Below are 24,919 nucleotides of genomic sequence, written 5' to 3'. Positions count from 1 at the left end.
AAAGCCTTGAATGAAATAGTTGTTTCCAGGTACACTGGATGTGAATTCAATTATCCTTTTCTTGGTGGCAGAAAGCTTTCTGAAAATCTTTGTATCATATGATCTTATCATGTGCTCAAAAAGGAAAATCAAAAGAAAAATGATTTTCCATGTAGATTAAATACCCAAAGAACACCAGTCACATCACTTTCATTTTCGGAATGAGAACAGTTCCATCTCCCCACCACCAAAAATAATCACATTCATACAACTTATTGCCAAAAAAGAGGAAGAATGAAAATCACAGAAACACACCCAAATGCAAGGATTTTATTCATCAGAAGAAGGAAGTTATTAAAAAAGGTTGACAGTAGTAAAATTACAGATTTATTAAAAACCCAAACAACAAAAGCTACCACAATGAATTTCCTCACCGGAACCACTTCATCCAACAACCACTTGACACACGGTGAACGAGTTAAAACTATAACAAGTTAATCTCACACATCAAGATAAACATTTAAATACCAAGGAAAAAACATCCAACTTGAGAAGAATTAAACAAATTATATAATAGAATAATAATAATATAATAATAATAATATAGAGAAAGGAAAATAAAAACACTAAAAGAGAAACGGTAATTAGGAGTACAATTACAAATTACAGTCTTTCTTCTTTTTTTTTTTCTTTTAGCTTTTTTTTCCTCTCACTTTATTTATCCTCCTTCTGCCTCGTTGCCTGACTCGGTCACTGACTCACTCCACTCCAACAAGTTCAATCAAACCATTTTTACCGATTTACCACGATCATCATCGTCATCATCATCCACGATCCAATTAATCTACAGTGTACAGTCCAGCTGGTTAACTCGGGGGACCCAGAGAGTGAACCCACTAGGACTCGGGCGCAGGAAGCTTCCACGCGGAGGTGGCGATGAGTGGCCTAGTGTGCCACCCAAGCATGAGGCAGCCGTTATTCTCCTCCACCCTGTACCCGTCACCGCCTGCGAATAGAGCCAGCAACATACTAGCTTGCTTGAACGCGTTAGACCCGAGATGAACTGGGTCAAACCCGGCAGAGCCCATTCTTCCTCTCCACTGGCTCAAAGTCTCGTGACGCTCCACGCGCTCCACGCCTTCGTACGCCACCACGTTGCATATCTGTCTCCCAAGGTACAACTCCGACATCAACAGATCCTGATTCGGCGAACCCAACCCTGTGGAGGTGGAAGAACCCTCCAGCGAGTCAAAGAGACTCGAATAGTAATGCAAGGCTTCAGTGAACCGGTCCAAGAAAACCGGTCCGTTGTGGTTCGCCTCTTGCTCCACGATGGTTACGATTTTGGGGTTGAGCTTTTTCACTGTGTCCATGACCTTGTCGACGGATCCGGGTCGGGCCAGCATGCGATGGAGCTCGAAGACGGAGTTGACAGCGACGGCTTCTCCGGGACGGATCTCAAGCATGTTCGGGTCGAGATCTGCAAGGCTGCTGCAGACGAATCCGCGGAATTCGAACTGGACGCCGATGGTTTGGGCTAACTGGGCCAACTTCCAGCCCACTTGCTGCAGCGCGTCAGTGTTGTCGGGCTGCGGGGCCCGATTCCGGTAAGGCGGAAAGTTGGGGGACCGCCAGGGCGCAATGCGAGTGCCTGCATGAGGGCGGGCCACTGCATCCCCTGTTTGAGGCCGAAATCGATGACGTGGACTCTCCCAGCGGTGGCGAAGGCCTCGAGAATGGCCTGGTTGGCGGTGAAGTGTGCGAACTTCAGATAGGGGCAGGACTCGTAGAAGTGCATGTGGAGAAGGTCGGAGAAGGAGGAATCGAGGGTTTCCTCAGGGAAGATGCCATAGATTCGACGCGCCAGGGCCTGGGCAAAGTACGACGCCACTTTCCTCATGGCGCCGGCTTGCGACGCTGCGAGTATGCCCACGTGCTTCACCAGTGCGTCCGCCAGCTTCAGATTCTCCTGCTGGACGGCCTCCGCGCAGGCCATGAGAGTGTGCACCAGACGCACGCCGGCTTCCTGCGAGTCAACGAGGACTACAGGGCGCGTGGGCTCCGAAGCGGACTCTGAGGATTCAATTGGGGAAGCCTTGAGGCGCTTGTTGGTGGGCGTTTCGATTTCTTCGACGGTTTTGGTGGTTGTGGTAGTGGTGGTGGTGGTTGTGGCAGTGGAGGAGTTAATGGTGGGGGCGGGTTGAGGGGGTATGCGGCTATCCCAGGAATGGCTCTGAGGTCATATTCGGAGTCGTCGTTGAAAACGCGTGAGTTGGTGGTGAGGATGGAGGAAGAGTGGGAGGGGTTTTGGATGAGGAAGGAGGAGGGATCGAGGATGGTGTTGGTGGGTTCGGGGTTGAGTTCAGCCAGCATGCTCTGGACCCATGAATGGAGATCCGTAGGGTCGTAGTGAACGGTGTCGGAAGCAAGGTGGGAAATTCCGTCTTCCTGGGCACTCCCCATGACCATCTCCAACTGCTCGAGCTTCTGTGCGACGTCAGCCATGTCGGAAGCACGGACCCTGTAGCCCAACGCCGCCAGCAACTCATCCATCCCTCCCCCCTGCTGGTGGCGGTCTTCCTCCCACATCTTGGCCTTGCCGTTTGGCATTGAGGAGCACTCACCCTTGACACCCCCTCCGGCGCAGCTGTCTTGGTAATCCCTCTTCATGAGGAGGAAATTGAATGGAGGAAGGGAAGAATGGAATTGGAATTAGAATTAGAATTAGAATTAGGATTGGTGATTTGGAAATGGAATTGGGTCATAGGAAAAGGGGGCTGGGGAGTTTGAAGTGAGAGAGGTGGAAAGGGAGAGAGAGAAGAAGAAGGGTGGAAATTGGGAAAGATAAGGGAGAATGGAAGCCATAATAATGGAATGAATTGTTTTATTTTAAATTTATGATTTTGATTGATATTGTGAAAAAGTTTTTGGATGGTGAGTGTGATATTTGGGAGTGGTTTAATTTAGTTGAAGTGGGGGTTTAGAGGAAGGGAAAGAAATAGGTAAAAGGCATCAAAGAGCCGTGGCAGCACCGCAATGCCAAGAAAGATGCCCATGATAGTGTACAGCTCGTGCATACCCCAGACACCATACACTACAAAATCAGGTGCCCGTACTCTTCATCGATTGAGAGCCTTGGGGACCGAGAATCATCCTGGGCTCCACCTTTCTACCTCCCTTCTTCACGCGCCCAGTAATAACTCACGGATCATACTATTTACCCAAATCATCATTTCTATAAATTACTAATCCCCCATTTATTTTACTTTAATAAATGAAATGACATTATTCTGCCTTTAGCATTTATTCACCCATCCTAAACTATCATCTTCCCTCACCTAGCCTTGCTATTTTAGTATCATACCTCCTTTACTTTAATAAAGTTTTTTTTCTCTTTACTCACACCAATATATCTATCAAAACACGCGTACCAAATTTGACGAATCATAATTCTGAAATGCCTGCATATATTGCCATATATAAATATCTTTTTAAGATGAAATAATGCAAGAAGAGGGAGTGATTGTTTGATTTCAACCCTCCACTCTGCTATTTAAATAATTAAATAATAAAGAAAAAAATAAAGTAAGGGTGGTATTTCTGTGTGGAGTGGCCTATGAGAACTATGTGTGGTCGGCTTCCGTATGTTCGAGTGGGGAATAACTTCTCACGACGCACATGAAGGAGAGATCAAGGGGACAGGTCAACTTTGGTCTCCACGCGCCCCACTCCCACGCCCAACAACACTGAACCAGAGACCGCACTGGGCCACGTGCCCAGTTGCCGTAGGCGCGTGTCTCCCCACGCCACACGTGAGCGACGATGAAGGTGAGAACAGATGAGTTGCATCTCGGGCCCACTGAAAGAGGGGTCTGTGCTGAGAGAAGATCAACGAGGACGGGGATTCAGACGTCAACATCGATTTTAGGACCATCCATCGTGGGACCCACCGTCCAAAAACAAAGCATTACTACTACTTCTTCTCTTTCTCTCTCTCTCTCTCTCTCCCTCTGCCGAGAGAAACGGGATGCCAGCTAAGCAAGTCCCTTGTAACAGCGATATCATCTTTCTTTTTTTGTAAGCTAAAATCTTAACAAATCATTTAATCATATGCCTTTTTTAAAATTCACACATCCTTATACTTCTTTTACCTGGCAAAAATATGAATTATAGAGTTAACAAACCGGATGAAAAAGGCATAATAAACTTGTCAACATTAATTTATATATATATATATATATATATATATTAATAATGTGAAGAAGGTCCTTCTAGAGGAAACGGCGTTGCTGCGGTCCCGTTTGACTAAACTGTGAAAAGGGCGCGTCCTCATCATTCCGACGGTGACGTTAGGAGGCGAACACGAACACGAACTGGTTTCTCTTTTTCCTTTTCTTTGGGTGAAACAGTTGTTAATAATAATGCATAAGAAATAGTTTAATTGTGGAGAAATTAATAATGAAAAATGAAAAATGTGATAATTGGATTGAAAGGGGAGGGGAGGGGGAGAAGGGGCAGTGACAGGTGGTGTGGTCAGTTATATATGAAAGGGGAGAGGCCATGGCCATGTGATTCTGCCACGTTTCACAGATTCTCTTGTCCCCGTGGTCCCTCTTCCTGCACCACCACCATCACCACCACCCTCACTCACTCTCTTTACATTTTTAAACCATCCGTTTCGATTAATCTCCATCATCGTTTTTTCCGGAATTAACCTTAACCCTAAGTACCACCAGCTTATCCAAAACAATCCTCAATATAATGTACATACATACATACTTGTGACAGTTGAGATCCTGTTATCATTAAACACCCCTTGTACAAACCGCTTCCAATCACTCTCAACCCCTGTTCATAATTAAACCATTTTTTAATTATTCCCCTTCCCTTTCAACCCATCCTTCGATCACAATTAATTACACGTATATAATTCTATTTTTCATGTACTTAGCTTTTCCCTCGATTATATACACACACAAAAAACATTTCTGCCAAATAAATAATTTAATTATTCATAAAACCCCAAGGTCTACTCAACGTATCATCATTTAAATTTCTTTTTCTCCAAAGTACTAAAGGTCTACTTTAGTGAATAATAACCCTTCCGGAGGAACTAAAGTCAATGTAAAGTTATACTATTCACTGTAATTGAATAAGATGTTTGGTTGAGTTTAGTCAACGCTACACTTTTTACTTGGTTTTTGCAACAGGGATTCTACCAATTTTAGCGCTTTAAATAAATAAAATTACTCATCAAAATTTCTATTTTCGTTGCTATTTTTATATTTATTTAGTGGTTAAAACTTAAAATACCAACTTCGTTCATGTCAGTGTGGCTGTTAAAAGTAATCGCGTCGAAATATTTTATACTATAAATTTTAGTATTCATTTATTCCTTTAAAAATATAAATAACTAAATAGATTATATTTCTCATGTTTACACAGAAAGATAAACAGTTGTCTTTATGAAGCAGATAAGAGGACAATACAGTTAATTAGTACAATAAAACTTTAAAAAATCATAAATCTCATAAAATATATATATATATATATATCAGAAAGAAAATTAATCTTGTAAAAGCAGATCATATATATTAAAGAAGTTATATATTTCTCTTTTTTTTATGATTTATATCATATCTATCAGGCTTAATCGATTAATTGATAAGACAGCTGACTTTGTGCACTCATAATTAAAAATAATAATTGTAAACCTTATTCGGCATATAATTGACCTGCTATTTTTTTATTATTTTAAATATATTATTCATCAAATTACATATATTTTTCTATTGTTTTAAATATAATTATCACTAATTTGGATTAATCCGCATTTTTATCCAAGTATATAAAATAAATTTTTATCAAATTATCATATCAAATAAACAAAATATGTATGTCATGGTCATTTATGTAAAAGATATATACATTTATTTATCAAATTATATCTTCTTTCTATTATTTTTTTTTCTTAGGAATTGTTCTGGCCAATAAATATGGAAACACGTAAATGGAAGCATTTCTTATGTTCTTTTTTTTCATTATCCCTCTTATAATGTTTAGGTATTATTTTCATATAAAAACATCTTTTTGTTTATTAAAAATACTTCTTTAATGTTATTTAGAGTAATTTAAATGTATTAATAACAATATTATAATTTACTTATTAAATAGATATTAATGCTAGGTGAACAAAATACCTTAATCCTAACAATACATTATAATTGAAAATTACCTGTCACTTAATTTACTAATTGACACGAATTTGGATCGATTAAGAGTAAAATGTTTTCAAATACTATAGTGATCAGACGAAATAATTTTCAATATAAATATTTTGTTATATAAAAATTTATATTATTTTTGTTCTGATTCGACCCAAATTATTCCAAACGACCTTATGAAATATTATCTTTTAAAAAATATATGGAGGAGATAGAAAAAAGATATTTAAACTGTATTTAACATCGATGTTGAACTTGAACTCAGATATACCAAAACAATTTTCAAACTATATAACCTTTTTATATTTCTTAGTGAACCCACATTATGACGTTTGACTAATACCCTTCACATTATAGCTCGAATAAAAAGTAAACTATTACACACAGAGGAGATATTAATATCACCAAAGTCTTTTCCATGAGCATTTAATTATGAAATTGTATAATTCTCGCCAGTTTTTCAAGACACAACTGTATTATATTTACATTATTAGCTTAATAATACTTAAAACTGCTTCCGTCCAATAATAAGTAAAATGTTCTCAAATTTTACAAGATCATTTCTAAGTTATGAATTGGATGATCTTGAGTTGATGCAAAAAAAGTAAAACGTAAGTAAAAAAAGGAAGAAAAAAATCGTATATTTTATATATATAAGCATGAAGCAAAGTAAAGTATGGTAAAATATTGGTCCCTATGTTAGAGTTTAAGAGAGAGCCCCTAGCCTGAATGAAGTAATAGAAATTGAGGGAAACCCTCTAAGTTGGTTAAACGACTACGCGTGATAATATTGAAAGGTTGTCCCCCACTCCCAAAAAAAAAAGTGAGAAACATTGCATTCTAGTTTCTTTAATGCACAGAAGAGAATTGAATTTTTTTTTTTTTTTTATTTTGTTGCATAGTTTTTGTGCTCTCTTTTCTTTCTCAAGTTATGAAACACGCACATTGTGTAGAAATCAAACTCGACAGCCCCACACGAAAGCCGTAAATGCGAATGGCTTATCCTGTTTGTGTTTGTGTTTGTGTTGTGGCATGGTGGCATGGCAAGTGGACCGTAATCTTTCCATCATCACAAAACTCGTGACTGAGGCATTGCCGACACAGTCAACGCTCAAGTCTTCACACATTTTCTTCATAACTTCACACATCTTTATAACATCATTTCTATAATCACCAAAATGTGTCGTATGAAACCTTGTATCATCAAAGGTAAAAAGTCAGTACTTTATCGGTTATGTTGTGCGTGATATTAAACAGTATAGGGCGTGGTTAGTTGGCATAACTCAAGAACTAGAAAATTGAAAGTGTAAAAGCCGATGCTTCTTTTTGGTGGGGATTTTAGTATAATGTGGTGTGACGGGTAGATGCAAAAAGCAGCGTAGGCAATTAAGTGAGAAATTAATGGTGTATTAATATTACTATTAGGCTATTAATTGTTTTTGCTGACCACATCCAAGCAAAACGAATCAGAGTTAATGGTTTTAGGTTTTCCAAGTACGGCTGCCTTTTAAATAGCGCTGCCTATTATATACTGCTCCGTACACTCCTGGAACAATGCAATTTCTTTTTTTTCTTTTTAATACTTTATACAAAATACTACATTTTTTTAACACATCACAAAATACTGTTGCTGCTATTAAGTGAAAAACTAACGTGGATGTTAGGTTAATACTTTGAAAATCCATTGTTCAATCTAAAGTTATTGGTTTTAACACGATTTTAACTAAAATTTTTAAATCTTAGCTTTGATTGTTAAACAGTTTATATATATATATATATATATATATATATATATATATATATATATTTTCGTTTGTTAAGTCTTTTCATCCGATATTGATAATATAGGGATTTGGAGAATTGCCATATCATTAATTGATTTGATGTAATATTTATATGTAAATTTTTCCATCAATGTATTTTTAGTTTTTTTTATATATATATAAATTTATTTTATTTTGATATATTTCTGTAACTAACTTGATATCTTTTTCTCCAAATTTAATTTTATTTGTTCTTAGCCTCTTTTTTTCTTTAATCAAAGTCTATTATTAAACGATGATAGGATAGTCATTTGACTTTCAATTTTGGTGATTAGGTTGATGTAACATGTTTGGGATATATTATATGGTCATAAGGTGCTGTAAATTTTTGTGATATTTACAATAACTTTGTATAATATTTTAAAAATAATTGTTATCGTTGAGATTCTGATATCTCTTTTTAGATGATAGTTCAAAAACACGTATACAATAATAAGCTAATTTAATTTAAATAGTCGCATATTATATAAATATAAATATATATATATATATATATATAATATATTAATGATATCATGTTTATTGTATACATATAATGGGTTAGGTTTGACGGATCAATTTATAAAAAAAAAAAATTGAGACAGTTAAATCTTCCAACTCACACCAGTTCGATCCATCCAGCTTGCAAACCCGGCGAACTAACCCACGAATCAAGTCAGGCTAGTTTGTGACTTGTTTCAATTAAAAAAATTGACATCACTCACACAAGACACATCTTACTCTCATTTTTCTCATTTATCCATCTCTGATCCTTCAAGATAGTAGAACGTTATTATTTTTTTCTTCCTAGCTTATTTTAGGTAATGTGAGACTTTACAAAACATATTATTTTTATTAGCTCAACAACTAGCAGTCACGGATCCTCCAAAGTTTTCTAATTTAATTTTTTTATATATTTTTTAAAATTTTATTTATGCCTGTTCTATTATTTATATTAATTTTAGAAAAAAATCCCCTGACTTTTTTTCATCTTTCTTTTGTTTCTCTTTTTTCCGTACCTCCACATCTCTTTCTCACCTCTTCCTTTCTATTTTATTTTTCACCCTCAATCTCTTATTCTTTACAAAAATAATTTGCACCGGAGTGAAACTTGAGAGTTAAAGGAACATCATGCATTGATCAAATTCTTTTTATAAGTAAGTTCGATTTGTATTTGTTTTATTTTTAAACAGTTTGTTTTCCTCGGACATATGATTTATTCGTCTAATATGTATTATTGGATGATAATATTTATTTTTTTCTAAATAGATGAGAGATATAAATTTATATTACAAAAATTATGAAAAATTGTAAAAGATTTTTTTTTCAAGAAGAAGGCTTGTAATAAAAATGAAAAAAAAAATATATCTACATAAGCTAAACCTGATAAATCATCTATATATAAAATAAAAGATCTAATTTGAAATCCCTTAAATTTTTTATAAAAGTTCTGCCACTACACCTTTTAATAACAAAAATTAACAACTAATAATTTTTTTAATTCAACAAATAATTAAAATAATTTTTCAATCAATCATATTTTATTTTAAACTCATTACACCTATTAAAATTTTATTCTAACTGAATAGATTATATTTTCCATTAATTACAAATTAATTTTACCTCCTGAATAAATTTTAATTTCTATCCATTTTAACTATAGAGGCAAAAAATAATCTTACACTTGTTATGTATTAAAACATTTTTTTATGTGTCACATCCATCCAATCATTCATAAATTTTTTTGATAAATTTTCTCTTCAAATTTATTCATTTATCTCTTATGTTGTGTTCACTTATATTGATTTACTATACAAAGGAAATAGCAAAACACGATTTGAGTGTGAAACACATATTCATTTTGGGGTTAAATATGTTTCTGGTCCCTTAACTTTTAGTAAATTTTGGAATTAGTCCATTTTGAAACTTTGGACCAATTTAGTCCTTGATCTTTCGAAATACGTGGATTTAGTCCTTTTAATCAAATTTTGGTTGGTTTATTGGATGTTTCGTACGCATTTCAGGATTGTATTTGAGTTGTTTATACTATTTGACATATTTTTGCTTTAATGTTAAGTCAAATACTATTATGAAACGCGCTTGAAATGTCAAATAAACTTAACAAAATTTGATTGAAAGGACTAAATCCACGCATTTCAAAAGATGGAGAACTAAATTGGTCCAAAGTTTCAAAATGGACTAATTCCAAAATTCACTAAAAGTTAAGGGACCAAAAACATATTTAACCCTTCATTTTGTGATATTTGAGAGTAAGAGAATGAAAGGAATACAAGGATTATCTGATTGTTCCATCTCCCCTCCACCATGCTCACTTGAAGGTGAGTGATGGTAAAAGACCCTTATACATTCCATATCTATGATAATAATTTAAATATAAGTATTTTAAAATTACGTTTACAACAATAATTAATTTCCAACTTAGAAAAAAAAATGTAAATATATTGTACTTTTATGATTTTTTATTAAAATAATTATTTGTTTTTTCAATTTATTCATTTAAATATTTTTATAAAATAAATTTAATTCATCTAAATAGAATTTTAGATTACTTTTAACATCAAGCACAATTTGATAAATTTGTTTTTCTTTCAATTAAATTAAATTTTTAATTTATTACATCCATCAAATCACTCAAAAACTTTATCCATTCACTTTCACTTCCAAATCCTTTAAAATTAACAACAAAAAGTTCATCTTCTAATCAACTCAAATTCATTCTCTCTCTCTTCTCCAAAAAAATCTCCACAAGTGAACACACCCTTAAAATAAATAACACTATAATCACCTCTCTATCTTCTCAAATTGATCTACTAAATCTCCCTTAAGCTCTCTATCAAATCTAGACTCATCCTAATTGTCAAGTGACACTTTGTTCTAATTGTTTCCTTAATACAACAATCCAACAATATAGGCAAAGTAGTCCTCTAAAACTTAAAGAAACTTTAGAGTAATGCGAAATTGTACCAAAATTTTGTAAATATTTAACCATGTTTATAGTTTTTAATTTAAATTTTATATTTAAATAATACTCAAATTTAGAAAGTTGGTGGGATTTTTGCCGGAGATGATTTTTAATTTGTTACATAAAGTTAATTTGATCTGTGTTTTATATTTAATGTTAATAAATAATGAATGAGAATTGTACTATAAATATCATTCGCTTAAGTTCCATATTCACTAAGATATAGACTTATAGAATTTTAAGAGTTAAATAACTACACTGTAAAATATTATGGATGATGAGAATTTTAGGAGTTAAAAATATATGATATATATATATATATATATATATATATATATATATATATATATATATATATATAAATGTAAGAGAATAAAAATGGTAAAATATTTACAATATCTCGATCTTTATTTCTTAATTTTATAATAATAACTAATTTTTAAAATTGAAAGATATTTTTAAAAATATAAATATTTCTTATAAACTAATTTAAATAAAATAATATTAAGTAAATATTCTCTAGAATGAGTTATATAATAAATTTTGAAAGAGATTCACTAAACCATAAAAAATATGTTTTTCACGATATGTCACATTTTACGAAATAGTCAATCGAGAATCACACGTGAATAAATTGAAAATAATTATCAAATGATTTTACACAATTTTTTTTTTAAAAATAAAATTACAAAATTATTGATTTGAATCTTTTATCTTTTCAAATACGAATTTAGATGAAATAAGAACTTAAATAAATGTAAATTTAACTTCAAGGAATATATATCGACCGGAATAAATAGTGTATAATTAACATTATCTCGGTTTATTGAAGAAAACAACGTTTCCTCAAATTTTCCCTTTTTAACAAGCAACCTTTCATTCTTATTTTGTATGAGTATGTCGCAAATCATAATCATTAATTTATTGTTTTTACACAGAATTTTTCTTATACTACATTCAAACACAAAATGATTATTAGAAAAATACAAAAATCAGGATAAAATCTGGAAACAATAGGATAATTTAAACTAAACAAATCCAGTAATGAACACGAAATCAAAATCAACCTCCTCCACTCACAAATGTCGATTTTCGATCATCAAAATATAGACCCTTATTTGAAATTGAAGCCGAAGAGTAACTTTGATGATCACTACGAAAGTGATTGCATGATTTATATAATTAAGAGGGTATCAAATAATTTTACCAGCCAGTATTGATAAACAAAGAGAGAGCAATAAACATAAATTTCAAAAAGAAAATTGTACGAGTCTTTTCAAATGGATGGTGATTTGTTCTTACTTTCTTGAAAGTTGACATATCAAATCCAGTGAAATGGGAATCTAGTCATTTCTTGTATTATTTTTTTTCCATCATAATCAGCTAAATGTGTTGCCTCCGGCAGAAAAGGTGCTTTAGAATACATAATTTGTGTTATTTAATATCGTCCTCAATCTCTTCATCTTTTTCCATGAGTAAGTTTTTCCGTTTCCGTCGTTCTTGACAGTGATTTAATTTACTTTAAATGAAAACTTAAACTCCGAAAACCACAAAAATAAACAAAAATAAAAATCCCTTAATTTAAAAAATGAAATAATAGTACTATATACATGTTACTATTTAAATTTACTATATATAAAAATAAACTTAAAATTTTGAACAACCCCAATTGAAGATATAAAAATAATTTGACCTAATCTTAAAATGAATTGGCCGGTTGAGGGTCGAATCAGAGTTAGAAGCTCTGAGGTATATTATAATATAATTAATGAAAGATATCTACAATAAAAAAACAACAACCATGATAATCAAATACTACGTCATGAATATTAATAATACTACAACAACAACCAGTGCTTTGTAGCTAAGATGGTAAGTAAGATGGTCACTATCCTCTCATAAATTGGTTGAACACAACTCGTGCATCATGTGTCAAGGGTCATCTTAAATTCTTAATTTTCCATTTTCTTCAGCCTTTTTCAATCACTTTTTTTTTTCCTCTTCTAACTTGTATTCTCATAATTTCATCCAAATACTCTAAGAATCGACATCTAAAAGAAGGAATAATAAATGGAATAATATGGTTTTTTCGTGGCACTTACACATACATGTGGTGTTTCCTTTTATTTATTATTTATTTATTTATCGGTGTTTGTCATTTCATCCTAGCTGTGCAATTTCTCCTCGTTGAAATACAACTCCACGAGATTCCTTTGGTTGCTGATAAAGTTCCAAATCCTGGTGATACTGTGTTGTACCTTTACGTTAAACCAACAGCAGAATGGAATATTTATATAATTAAGCTCCAATCTCAGTGCATGAAGTGCATATTAAATGGTTAAATGAGATCAAGAAAAAGAGTTAATTAATGAACATAATTGCTAAGGCTTAGGTTGCTGTCGCTTAATAGTTTGCGCCGGCAGCAAATTATAGAAACAAGATACATTCTACCAAGTGATGAAGAGTTAAATAATGGCATGTCCTAATCTAAGCTCCACTCATAATCACCCTCTACATTATTGGGATTATTATTTTACCATAATTATTGAATGCATAAACCATGAGATCACTTTGAAAATAATTTAACACCTAAACAAACATATGGCACACACACATATATGGTTGGGGAATGGACGTGTAACATTTTTTTAATCACAAATCTCAACCATTGACCCAATCCTTTTTTTTTCTTTTCCTTCAGTATTCTCCCCAAGTGGAGTTTTACGTTTCATTTTTTTCCTCCATTAATCTCATTTTACACCAATTTAAAACATGTGATGCACTTCTTTTGATTGCATGTACTCTAGAGATAGAGAGAGGGAAATAATTTAAGAAGAGGGGTATCACAGCACAACCTGATCAGAGAGAAGTCACATGGTGATGATTTTGAAGATCACAGAAGTGGGGTCTCATTATGCAGTGACTGAGTTAGGTGCAATTCCCTTTCTCGCAGAGAGTGGTGTTGTGTAATATATGAGTGTGTCAATTTAAGTTTCCTATCTGCACACAAACATCATACATTATTGGAAACATTTAAACCAAATCAACTACACAAAAACATCTATGACTATCCTTGCCCCTCACTGTGTCACAAAAATCTTACCTTCATTACTACTTTTTCTCTTCAAATCAAGAAAATTTTACTAGAACCACCAAATTTAAGGTAATTTACAACCTAAAACCTGATTAGGGTTGGAATTAATCCATTTGCCAACCCTTTGTAGACGAGTGGGGTTAGGACAATAAAGGAAAGGTCCAACCAATCAATTATCCTTTTTTGTTTTGAGATTAGAGGTTAAAGCATCTTAGAGTTTCACTCTAAACAAACTAGGGGAGTCTATATTATAATCTTTTCGGCAAATTAACTTGTGTCAACGATAACAGTTTTAAGGAAATATTTGTATAATATAAAACTGTGTCCGTGAAAAAGTATTGGAGACTGTAAAAAAAAAGACTTGTGTGATATTTTAGTGTTTGAGTTTGAGTTGAGATGAATGAGTAGCAAATGAAGAGTTTTGAGTGATGATGATGATGATGAAGTTTAAGGTTTGGTGTAGGGTTGTGGCATGGCAGTGGCAAGACATTAGAAGATTGAAAATGAAAGAAGAATATGCAATGTGTGATTTTTTGGTCCCAAAAGAAGTAAGGTTATGCAGATTGTGGCACTATTGTTGAAGCAACTTTACACTGTAAACAAAGGCAAAATTGAATGATGGATGTCAACTTTTTTAGGAGAAGTAATTGCCTATCCCAAACAATCCCCACATGCATGTCTTTCCATGTGATTTTGGACATCTTCGGGTCCCTGCTCCTAATCATGTCCATATAAAGTTTATGTGTAGGGTTTCAACCCAAGTTACATTCACATAATCATTTTACTTTTTCCTTTTCCTAATAATAACACCTATTTTTCACTCTTTTCTTTTTTCTTTCTTTACACAAAAATCTACTATATGTCACTAATATATTCTACTATATGCTAAAATAATTATTTTAAGTAGGTGTATAAGTACAAAAAGATATACAATTTTTCTATATCAAATAAACTCTTAAATTGATAATAAATTCAAATAAACAGAATCATGTATCTTCTGCGTTAATCTTGTATCTTATATATTAGTTGTACATTTGGATTTGTACCAAATTTCAGTACAGAATATGAACATGAGAATTAAATCTGGGTGACAAAGGTTTGGTGAAGATATAACAATCCCTTTTTTAATTCCACTGAAATATGACTATACTGGATCAAATTCAATCATGAAGCCTTTCTGTCTGCATGTTGGGTCCACTCGATTAATCTACTTATTTAGTGCACCATTTCAAACAATCAACAAAACCCTACACACTAACCAAATACCAGATAACATATCTTTCTTAGTATATCCCACAAAAAATATTCAAGATCGTTTGTTTCTAAAGGGAATATATTGAAGATAATTGATAACTTGTTGTTTTATTTTTCAATTAGGGAAGTTGGGAATTTTTTAAGTTTGGTTACATGTTCTAGACATTGTTTTCCCAATAAATTTGTATAATAAGGGAACCACGCCAACTGCAAGTTAAAGGAAAAATTAAGCAAATTAATAATTTATATAAAAGAAGAAAAACAAAGATTCCAAAAAGTAAATCAAAAGTGGAAATGTGTAAGTGGTTATTATTCCTTTTTACAATAAATAATATACGAAATGATAATAAACGTTGTATACTATCGTCCAATTAATCATATATAAATAGACTTTGGATGTATTCTTTTGTTAATATAAATTTGAAGGAGAATGAGTGGATAGGTTTCAATAAATTTAAGGGTAGAGTTTTTGTGTTCATTTTTAAAAAATTTGAAGATGAAAATGGCTGCGATTGGAATGAAATTTATGAAAATTTACGAGTGATTTAACTATAGATAAAGCAACGCCGCTACAAGCAATAGAAAGCCACGATTATTAATCCATTTCAGTAGGTGGCGGTGTAAAAAATAAAATTTTAATAGATAAAAAAATAAAATTATAAAATTACACTTAATGTTAAAAGTAATATGAAATATTTTTTGGGTGAGTTAAAAATTTTTATTTAAAAATTTTTTATTCAATATTAAAAAAAATACAATTAATTTTATAAAAAATAAATATTTAGATATTAATTAATTTTAGGATTAAAAATATGTTGACATCTTAATAATAATTGAAAAAGAAAAATATTTTTATTATAAAAATTTTAATTATTGTTAAACATCTTAATTGTTATTGTAGGAGAAACTATTTATCCGAATTAGAAAGGATGAGTGGAATAAAGTATCACCGAAAGAACATAAAAATAAAAAGAAAAGAAAAGAAAATAAGAAAAAACAAATAGTGCAAGGATGCATGGTATTGAAATAACTTATTTAAAAACATCTTTAAATGAGAAGTATGTTATTTTTAAAGTTAAAAAATATAGTATAATTTTTATTGCATGAACTAATTATAATATATCTTCATCATACCACTAATTCATGAAACAACTAATTAACAAAGCAAATGGTAAAAACTTTGTTGAGTGGGTTATGCAATTGAAAATGATGTATTCTTTGATGCGAAGTACATGAATCGGATTCATCAACATGAGAATTGATTTTATTCACGACTTCTTTGGAATCAGTTTCATCGCTATAATTGTAACCGATTCTCTTTTTTTTGACGAAGTCTCATAATAGGTTTTACTCATCAAGATCACAAAGAACTGATTTCAAACTCAAATGCATGTACGTTTATAACATTATGAAAACACTTTCCACATGATTACTAGGTCTTCACCGTCAACCATACATGACGAACCTTAGTATAAGGTGCGGAGGGTCATGCCCCCATCCTCCACCCCCACCTTCCAAATTTTTTCAAATAAATAAATTAATGTATAAATAAAAACAAATTTTTATAGTTTTAATATATTTAACATATTTCAAATTTTGATGCATTTTCATTTCTAACTTTTAAAAATGAATGAAAATAATTATTTTAATCTAATGACATTAAATTTATTTAATGTGTTAAACGACATTCTTGATAGATATTTGAGCTGGAGAAATGTTAAATGATGTAAGTAATTTAAATATCAATCTATAACGTCATTTGACACGTCAAAAAAATCCAACACAATTTAAAAAGATTATATTTATTAGTCTAATTTCTTTGCATGGACAATAAATATATATATATATATATATATATATATATATATATATATATATATATATATATTTCTATACGTAAACGTTAACGACTATATATCGATCTATAAGGGTGACAGTGAATGATGCTCACTGTTGATTGAAAAGTAAATTAATAATTTTTTTTAATCTTCACCCATTACTTTCAAGTGTAGAAAAGAGATAGAAAGAAAGTTGAAGTAAAAATGAGGCTCTTTGAATATGTAAAAGATAATGAAGCATGTTTGACAACTTCTTTATTTTATATAACCATATTATTATTTTATTTATATTTAGTAGTTAACTATAATGTTTTGTTATTAAAAGGAATGTAAGGTAGATGTTAAAGATAAAGGTGGATACGAAATTATTATAATTTCCAATTGTTTATGCATCAAAAGTGAGAAAAGTGTGTTGATTGAGACTTAATGAAAGTTGAAAATGAAAATAAAAAAATAAAAACAGTGATCGAAGAACAATGTAAAAAGACATTGAGAGATGTATCCCTAAAAAAGTGTCTCCATCATCACTAAAAAGTAGTTCCTCTTAAGAAGGCTCTACACTCTCTATTGTGCTATCAAATTATCTCAAACCATCACAAAACACTATGCAATCATTCAATATCCACTGTTAGCTTTCACACCCAACCCTAATTTACAACTACATATTCACCTAAATCCACTGTGGACACTGTGTACATACATAGCAGAAAATCGAACTCTTCCTATAATGATGAAAAGTGAAAACAAGTTAGGGTTTTGAGGTAGAATGGTGCATTAGTTCTTTGGTTCTTGCTTCTGTAATGGGATTTGTTTTCTGCTACTCATTCTGATAATGTAAGACACATGTTAAACACAGTAGCTACTAACTAATTGAGTTTTAATTCAACAAGTATAATGTGTGTTAGAATCATTATTCATTATAGCCTAGCACGTGCTTGGTTTGTAACTTGTAAGTTGGTCTCGTTAAAAATGGAAATGTCATGATCGTAGATTCTTATTATTTGTTTGTTATAATGTACACCACGTGACATCAAATATCATAATAATCATCAAGATTCTCTTTCTTCTTTTTTTTATAAATAATCTTGTTGGCCCAATAGAAGTTTTAAGAAATAGTTTACAAGTCCAACCCAACTAAGTTATTTATAGACCCCTATATCTTATAAGCCCTATTTATAACTTTTTGGGCCTTGAGATTTCTCGGCTCCCGCTTCGGTCGTTTTTCTTTGCGCGGACTCTTATGGGCCCATTGTTTTGAAATACTAACCCGAATAAAAGAACGTGATAAACTTCTAATTAGTTATAACTAAATTAGTAAGTAAATAGTGTATCCACTAAAGAAAATACTTCTATGTTGGTTACTATAGTTGATCAATTTAAGTATTAATTTACAAAATAAAAAATTATTTATTATTAAAGTAATTATTATTATGAATAAAAAATTATAATTAATTTTTAAATTAGTTTTGTAAAATTTAGCTATCAAAAATTTTAGTCATCAGAGAAAATTGATCGTTAAATGTTAGCTACCAATGTTTTCCTACCAAAGAAATTAGTTTTCAAATTAGTCTTTAATTAATTATTAACTAATTTAACAACCAATTATAAATTTGTATTCATAGTAGTAATTTTTTAATAACCACTAATTTTTTATTTTATAAATTATTTTCTAAATTAATCATTATAATGACTAACAATTTTTTATTATTAAAATGTGTTGTTAATGAAATACTTTTATAGTAATTAAATGTTTGTATTCATACTGGTATTTTGAATTTAGATTAATATATAAACATAAATTATAAACATTTCAAATGAAACTACAAAACATCACACTACTTAATAAAGGGAAAATAAATTCAATTTCAATTGATGTTTGGAGAAGGAAAAGAGTAATATACATAAATAAACAAAAATAAATTTTAAGAGAATATATTTTGCGATTTAATGAGATTTTTTTAAGGTATCATTTAATTATTTAATTTTTTTAATATAAAGTTTTCGAAAAATTATTTAATTAAATATATTTTAAATAAAGCTAATTAGTTTTCTTAATTAGCATACGTTAACTTTTCTTGTATCGGAGATAAAAAATAATAAAATATTAAAGTTTCTATTCACCAAGCTATATCATTAATTAGTAAACTAAAAATTTCCTTAAATTATATTTTTTAGAATTGTTATTATAAAAAATATAATTTATCATTTAAAATAATTCACAATTAAATTCTTCTACTTACTACTACACTCTCTAAATTAAATTATAAATAAGTGAAGCTTAAAACCATGATGTTGTGAAACGTTGGATAGTGCCACGTAAACACCACCGGAACCAAAACCACAAAGAAACATCATCGTCAACATCGGGTTCGGAGTAGAAGCTACAATGTCCACTGCGAGAGTTCAAGTTTCGGCGTGTGCGCTTTCCGCTGCCGTCAAGAACCTTCGTCTCCGGCCAACCGCTGTCGTTTCCTTCACCAACCATTTCAGGAAGAAGTCTCTTAGGGTGGTGTCAATGTCGTCCGTTCCCCCTTCCCAACCCTTCGAAATCGCCGTTAAAGCTTCCGTCACCACACCCAATAGCCTCGGCGACTGTAATATAATATTTTTACCTTTTTATGCATTTCTTTGTTTTCTTTTGGGTTAGTTTGAACATCTCAATGATTTCTTTGATGGAAATTGAAATTACTTTCTCTTTAAGGGAATGGTGATGTGCATGAAAGGATTAGAGAAAGAGAAACGTGGGCACGGTGAAGATGAAGGGAAGAAAATTAGGATGTATCTGGACTCAAATTATGTCCACGTGCATTCTCAATTTTCACTCATTTGTCTCTTTCTTTTCCACTAACTATAGGGGCTGTTTTGTTGTGGAAATGTTTTCTGTTGTCATGTTTCTACCGAAATTTGCAAAAAATATAATCTTTAAGGCCTTGTTTGAACAAACGTCTCAAGAAGTATATGAAAAGGAAGAAAATAAAAACTTGAGTTTTTCATAAAGATAGTTCAAGAATAGTTAAAATCGTTTTTTTAGAAGCTAAAGAATAGAACTTTATGCCTTAGTTAATTTTGATTTATGTTACGCGAGAAAATTAAATCATTTTACCTTCTTATTTTCTTCTCAAGTTGACCGAACAACCTTTCCCGCTCTCATAGTATATGTGTGTATAACTATAGCAGAAGAGGTTCGGTGATTTATCATGTTTTGAGATGTAGGGAATGTTTTTTCGAGTATTTTGAGTCAATTCCATGAGGTAGGTAAAGCCAAAAGAGCCAATTATGTGTATGTTTTGGATTCAAGAAATCAAATAACGATCTTTTGTTGATATCTGAGCCTTAAACTTGGCTGGACTAGCGTGGTTCCCATAATCAATTTTGAATTGCCTTTTCAGGTCCTTTTTGCCAAAGGGTATTACTAACACTGGAAGAAAAACATCTACCTTATGAACCAAAGTTGGTGGATTTCACCAACATGCCAGAATGGTATCTTCTACCCCACTTCTTGGGCTAAATTTTTATTTCTTTTACAGTTGCTATCTTTATAAAACTGGATCACCTACAGACCACATATCTGGTTCTCGTACTACTTTAGTTGTTTTCTTCCTTACGTTTTGTTTTGTTGGTTTAGGTTCCTTAAAGCCAATCCTGATCGTAAAGTTCCTGTCATAAAGTTTGATGAGAAGTGGGTTCCGGATTCAGATGTTATTACTCAAACATTGGAAGAGAAGTATCCTATCCCACCATTGGTGACCCCACCCGAAAAGGCCACAGTGTATGCATTTTACTTGTAGATCTAGTTGTTCTTAATTGTACATTGCTTTGAATTTTTAGAGAAATGCATTATGAACTCATACGTTCGTAAACACAGTTTTCTTTCATACTCCATTTTTGGTTACTTCACATTTTTGCTTTCCTTTTACTCCGTGACAACCTATTATTTTTTTATGTTTACATGACTACATTAAAATTCAATGTACTCCAATTGCCTAATGCATGGATGTGCTTTTTTTTCTGTAGGGGTTCAAAGATATTTTCTACATTTATTGGATTTCTCAAGAGCAAGGATCCCAATGATGGAACGGAACAAGCATTACTAAATGAACTGAGCTCTTTCAATGATTACATAAAGGAAAATGTATGACATTGTTTCTGCTTTTGTTTCTCTGTTATTTGTTTGCAATCTTCATTAGGTTTTTCATTTAGTGATGAAGTTTTACGCATAGAAGAATTACTACTATGCATTTTTTTCGAACAAACCATTGTCCTCTCTTGCATGCTTCCCCTTTGTGAACCAATTTCTTCAGTTCGACCATGTTAAGGTTTAAGCTAAATGATGGTAAAGTGTGATAACTGAATTACCTGCAGTTAGTATACCTATATTTAGAAGGATATTTCATTAGATTGTTTTCTTCTGTGTGTGCATTAATACAGAATTGAGATATGGTAAGGATAAGCATTTGATTGGGATACATGGTAACCTATGTATAGCAAGTTCCCCACTTTCTCTTCTCTCTTTACCTTTTCCTTGTATATCTTGGGTTTAATATGGGAACTTACATAACAAATCCATTCATCCAACTTTTATATACTTTATGTTTATTCATGTAACTTTCATCAGTGCACTAATGTCTTCTATACTATAATTACATAAGAGGTTGATACATTTTATGTTACAACAAATAAATGGGGATCATGCATCAACTTAATTGAGCTGATTATACAAAGGGGGTCAACTAATAATTGAATGCTATTCTGTTAACAATGACTTTAAGCAAACAACTTAAATTCCATATTTTTGTATTCAGAGTTGCAAATAGAAATTTGATATTACAAGAATAGCTATATCATTCATTATGCTATACAGTCTATGATCTTTTTCTGCATTTTGTCATTGTATTTTTTTAGGATTACTATCAGTTGGTTCAGTTATTTACTCTTTCATTTTAGTCCTGCTACCTACATGTATTGAAAACTAGCTTTTGGGGTTAAATCCAAAGCCATATGCTACGATGTTGGTCCAATTACCATATTATTGCTACATATAGATTTGTAATTTTTAGGATTTTGTGTTCTTGATCTATCCTTCTAGACTTTATGTTGGTCTTTTTAAATCTTTGAGGAAGGAATTTTTGTTATTATCTGTAGTTTACACAGTCAAACAAATTGCAGGAAACTTTCTACTTGTTTAATTGACTGTTGTTTTTGGATTTTTGTAGGGCCCTTACATCAATGGTAATGAGATATCTGCAGCTGACCTATCACTTGGACCAAAGCTATACCATTTGGAGATTGCTCTGGGGCATTATAAGAAATGGACAGTACCTGATTCACTTACCTCTTTGAAGGCTTATACGAAGGTATGTTCTGGACGAGCCTATCTACTCAACATCTCCAATACATTCTTTATACTTGAAGACACTTTTCAAAACTAAAATGTGTGCGTGCATGAAGCTACTTCCCTAGATCTATCTGTATGCTGATGATGATTCTCAAACGTTTATGGTTTGTTAAATCTGTGGTGATAATGTCCAAAAGATATTCAGCAATGTTGATGTCGAAAAGCATAGACTAATGTCTGGATATGCTTGTGCAGAACATCAAACTTGAATCATTTCATTAAAGAAGCAGAAGTATCATCTGCTTCTGAATATCTGGAGTGTTTACTAATGGCTGTTCCAGTGCTAGAAAAGTTAAAACCTTCATTCAATGATATCCCCTTATGCTAATTTTTCTTATGTATATTAAATCCTAGTGTTAGTTTCTGAATGGAGTTAACTAACTGATTGTTTGTCAGATAGTTGAGCCATGATGAGTTAGAATTGTTTGTTGAGTTTGGCATGCGTGGAGCTCATAATGCTTTGAAAACTCTTTTGTTGGTGAAAATGCAGGCCATTTTCTCGAGGGAATCGTTCATTAAAACAAGTGCACAACCGCAGGATGTCATTGAAGGTTGGCGTCCTAAAGTAGAAGGCTAATAATATCCACTGGTCAGGTCACACTATCATTTTCATTAAACTCGCACTACTATACCCCCGAAGAACAATGTATGAAGAATTCAAAGACCTATATCGTTTTGTATTATAATCTTACCCATTCACTATGAATTACGGAATAAATATTTATTAAGAATAGTTGGTCTCAGATTGTAACATGTTTGTTAAGAGTCCTGAATGAAAATAGTTGCATTCCATTAAAATAAGTGATAATTATATTGCTTCTTTTCCTTATTGCGGTTTTGACTCTTCTGATGTTAATTATATGCATCTCATGTCTCAAGTGCAGACTCTTCTGGTGTTAATTATATGCATCTCATGTCTCAAGTGCAACAGTAAGAGTGTGTTTAGAATTATTATCTTCTTTCAGTTTATCATTTTTACTTTTTAAACTGAATATTGATATATTTTTGAATGCATCAATTTGTATCGTAATGTTGATAATTTATCACAGAACTAAAATATAATGTATATGTTTAAATAATTACAAAATTTAGATATAACATAATTTGAACTCTTAAACATATTTATATATTAAAAATTAGTTATATAAAATAAATATTTAACTTGTGTACTGAGAAAGCTAGAATACTAGTTAATCAATTGTCTCTTTATAATTGTCTAATTTATAACGTAAGTTTTGTTAATATATTCCATAAGATTAAGGGTAAATGAGGTGAAATATAAGAAATCATTACAATATCATACACATGCATAAATCCATACATATATACATTCATACATACAAATATATATATATATATATATACATTCATACATACATTCCTACATGCGACATCCATATATATATATATATATATATACGTATAACTCCAAATGCATGAATACATAAATACATGCATGCATACATACTACATATATTCATACATCTATACATTTATATATACATACATCCATACATAAATACATAGATACATTCATACAAATATACATATATATCCATACATACATTCATGCATATATGCATACATACATATATACATACATATATACATACATGCATGCATACATACATACATACATATACAAATCCATAACATACATCCGTACATACATGCATACATGCATCCATACATCCATGCATACATCCATCCATCTATACATCCATGCATATATACATACATGCATACATCCATCCATCCATGCATACATACATACACTCATACATACATTCATCCATACATACATACATTCATACATAATCCATGCATGTATACATGCATACATACATGCATGCATACATCCATGCATGCATCCATGCATGCATACATATATCCATGCATACATTCATCCATACATACATACATCCATACATTCATACATATATACATACATGCATGCATTCATCCAAACATACATAGATATATTCATACAAACATACATACATCCATTCAAAAATACATACATATATTCATACATACATACATCCGTACATACATAAATACATCAATACATACATACATTTATCCATACATACATACATACATTCGTACATACATACATACTTGCATGCATACATACATACTTGCATGCATACATACATACTTGCATGCATGCATACATACATATATCCATACATAATATATACATACTTGAATGCATGCATACATACATATATTCATAGAGATATACATACATGCATACATACAAACATACATTCGTGCATACATACATACATCCATACATAAATCCATGCATGCATATATACATTCATACATATCTACATACTTACAT

The 24,919-nt window shown here is 31.7% G+C and overlaps 2 protein-coding genes and 1 long non-coding RNA gene across 3 annotated transcripts; 2 read left to right on the top strand and 1 right to left on the bottom strand.

Annotated features, from left to right (window-relative positions):
* Positions 1 to 526: 526 nt before the first annotated feature.
* Positions 527 to 2,947, bottom strand: LOC114180940 (DELLA protein GAI-like). Its single transcript, XM_028067237.1, is given in 3 exon segments — positions 527 to 1,576; positions 1,579 to 2,184; positions 2,187 to 2,947. Coding segments are annotated over 3 exon segments (1,770 nt in total). The 5' UTR covers positions 2,650 to 2,947; the 3' UTR covers positions 527 to 875.
* Positions 2,948 to 12,785: 9,838 nt separating this feature from the next.
* Positions 12,786 to 14,906, top strand: LOC114162937. Its single transcript, XR_003599320.1, has 2 exons — positions 12,786 to 13,920; positions 14,546 to 14,906. It is a non-coding gene; the product is annotated as an uncharacterized LOC114162937 (long non-coding RNA).
* Positions 14,907 to 19,462: 4,556 nt separating this feature from the next.
* LOC114173710 (glutathione S-transferase DHAR3, chloroplastic-like) lies at positions 19,463 to 23,398 on the top strand. Its single transcript, XM_028058267.1, has 6 exons — positions 19,463 to 19,768; positions 20,564 to 20,654; positions 20,800 to 20,943; positions 21,189 to 21,306; positions 22,388 to 22,528; positions 23,060 to 23,398. Exons 1-6 carry the CDS (start codon positions 19,561 to 19,563, stop codon positions 23,144 to 23,146), a joined length of 789 nt encoding a protein of 262 aa, XP_027914068.1. The 5' UTR covers positions 19,463 to 19,560; the 3' UTR covers positions 23,147 to 23,398.
* The last annotated feature ends 1,521 nt before the right edge of the window (positions 23,399 to 24,919 follow it).

The sequence above is a fragment of the Vigna unguiculata genome, chromosome 1, assembly GCF_004118075.2.
Source record: "Vigna unguiculata cultivar IT97K-499-35 chromosome 1, ASM411807v1, whole genome shotgun sequence".
Lineage (NCBI taxonomy): Eukaryota > Viridiplantae > Streptophyta > Magnoliopsida > Fabales > Fabaceae > Vigna > Vigna unguiculata.
Note: the sequence above shows the minus strand (reverse complement) of the source record. Positions and strands in the feature narration are given on the sequence as shown.